Source organism: Lathyrus oleraceus, chromosome 4 (assembly GCF_024323335.1).
Source record: "Lathyrus oleraceus cultivar Zhongwan6 chromosome 4, CAAS_Psat_ZW6_1.0, whole genome shotgun sequence".
NCBI lineage: Eukaryota > Viridiplantae > Streptophyta > Magnoliopsida > Fabales > Fabaceae > Lathyrus > Lathyrus oleraceus.
The window spans coordinates 406148773-406150849 of record NC_066582.1 but is presented as its reverse complement, the minus strand read 5'-3'; the positions used below and the strand labels follow the sequence as shown (position 1 = coordinate 406150849).

The following is a 2077-nucleotide window of genomic DNA, read 5'->3' as shown; positions in this document are numbered from 1 at the left end:
AAGGATTGTCAGTCAGACTTTCGTAGGATTATTGCATTACGCACAAAAAGTCTACAACTAAAAAGCAGATTTCTTTTAGAAACAGTCAGACAATAATCATACCAAAATTAACAAAATATTATAGCACTTAGCCCATAAACTACATTGTAAGGCAAGATTTACCCAAAATCTCGCATCGATCTCAGCTAGGAAAATCACCTAACCTTAGCTCCAAGAAACGAGCAGAATATATAAGTATAAAAATCAAATGAAGAATCATAACCAAGTATTAGCCATAAAAATAACTCCTTCATTTTGATTTCATCTTTAAATTTAGGGGTAAACTGAATATACATCAATCTCATTCAGCATTATAAAAGCACATGATAATCCTAATGACCATCATAAACCTCTAAAGAAAATTCACATATTCAAATTACACATAGTCAATAAGAAAAAGCATAAGAGAACTTCTTCTTCTTGTACATTCTTCAACCTCCAAATCCGTACAAGGTTCTTCCCTGTCTCTTGAGAGCGTAAACAACATCCATAGCTGTAACCGTCTTCCTCCTAGCGTGTTCGGTATATGTAACAGCATCACGAATCACATTCTCCAAAAAGATCTTCAAGACACCTCTTGTTTCTTCATAGATCAAACCGCTGATTCTCTTCACACCTCCTCTTCTCGCCAATCTACGGATCGCTGGCTTGGTGATACCTTGGATGTTGTCTCGCAACACCTTCCTGTGCCTCTTTGCACCTCCCTTTCCTAGTCCCTTACCACCCTTACCACGACCTGACATTTTCGATTGAAATTTTGTGATTGGGAATTTAGGGTTAGAATTTGAATTCGTGATGAGAAAAGTGAATGTGGTCGCACTATTTATTCATCTGTTGCAGCAGGAGGAAGAAGAGGCTGGTAAGAATTGAATTTGATATCTACCGTTAAAATATGAGGTAATCGACGGCTTATATTGGTGATCCGTGTATAGCTAGTTAATAGCTTAAGGACCGTAGATAGAAGAATATTAACGGTTAGATTTGGCTTTTCAGCGCTTTTGCGGATCAGCACATGGTTTGATTGAAATTTGATATTGATTTCTTCATATAAAATGTCAAATTAATGTCTAAATCTCTATGATATTCTCAAATAAATTATACTAGTAATGAGTTATAAATATTTTTATAAGGTTTTTTATTGCGGTAAATTTTGCTCATATTATTCTTTTAATAATATTCTATAATAAATTGATGATCATTATTATATATAAAGATAATAAAGAACAACTAAATTTCTAAAATGAAGATTACTAAAACTCAAACTTCAACTTTAGGAAGAAAAAAAGAGACTATATTATTAACGAGTGAAAAGGAGTATCAAGGATCGAGAAACAATATATATAATTATTATGGTATATAAATTATGATACGTACAATTAAAGGTATAGTCTCATTCATAATTTATAATATTTATCTTTATTTATTTAATCGATAAAGTGTTAATTTTGCAGATCCACAATGTGTAGTCATATGGGAATAGCCTGCATCGCCACATCAAAAATGTACATCATCAATAATGAGTTAAGCAAATTGTGACCATTTGTTTCTTTGTGATTATCAATGGAGTGATTGGTATATGTATTTCAACAGTTGGATGGATTTCCAGCACAACCATCTCTTCCTCTTCTTTGATTGGGCGTCCAATTTGAATGGTACCCTGGTCAGTTAACTGTTATATATAATTTTTCAAGCTTTCATAGGTTCATACGTCTGAGGTGCAATCGTCGTTATTAACATGGTTTGCTAGGATCAAACCATTTTTATCAGTTGTTTTCCTATAACCAATAGAGGTGTTTGGATCTCTTATGCATTTTCAATCAGTTGTTGATTATCATACTCTTCAACCGCATTGACGGATGGTCCTGCATGCTTCGGCATGGGATTAGTTCTGACATTTGGGGCAATAGGTGTAAATGTGAATGCCTTGCAATCAATTAAATCTTGTAATTTGTGCTTCGGTGCTTAACACTATCCACTGTGTGCCCTAGGCACCCATATGATATTCACATCCGATGTTGGCATCATAACCTGGTGGGAA

At 34.1% G+C, this 2077-nt stretch overlaps 1 protein-coding gene across 1 annotated transcript; it reads right to left on the bottom strand.

Annotated features, from left to right (window-relative positions):
- Positions 1-268: 268 nt before the first annotated feature.
- Positions 269-852, bottom strand: LOC127075708 (histone H4). The gene has a single exon (XM_051017168.1). The coding sequence runs from the start codon at positions 780-782 to the stop codon at positions 471-473; it is 312 nt and encodes a 103-aa protein (XP_050873125.1). The 5' UTR covers positions 783-852; the 3' UTR covers positions 269-470.
- Positions 853-2077: the final 1225 nt, after the last annotated feature.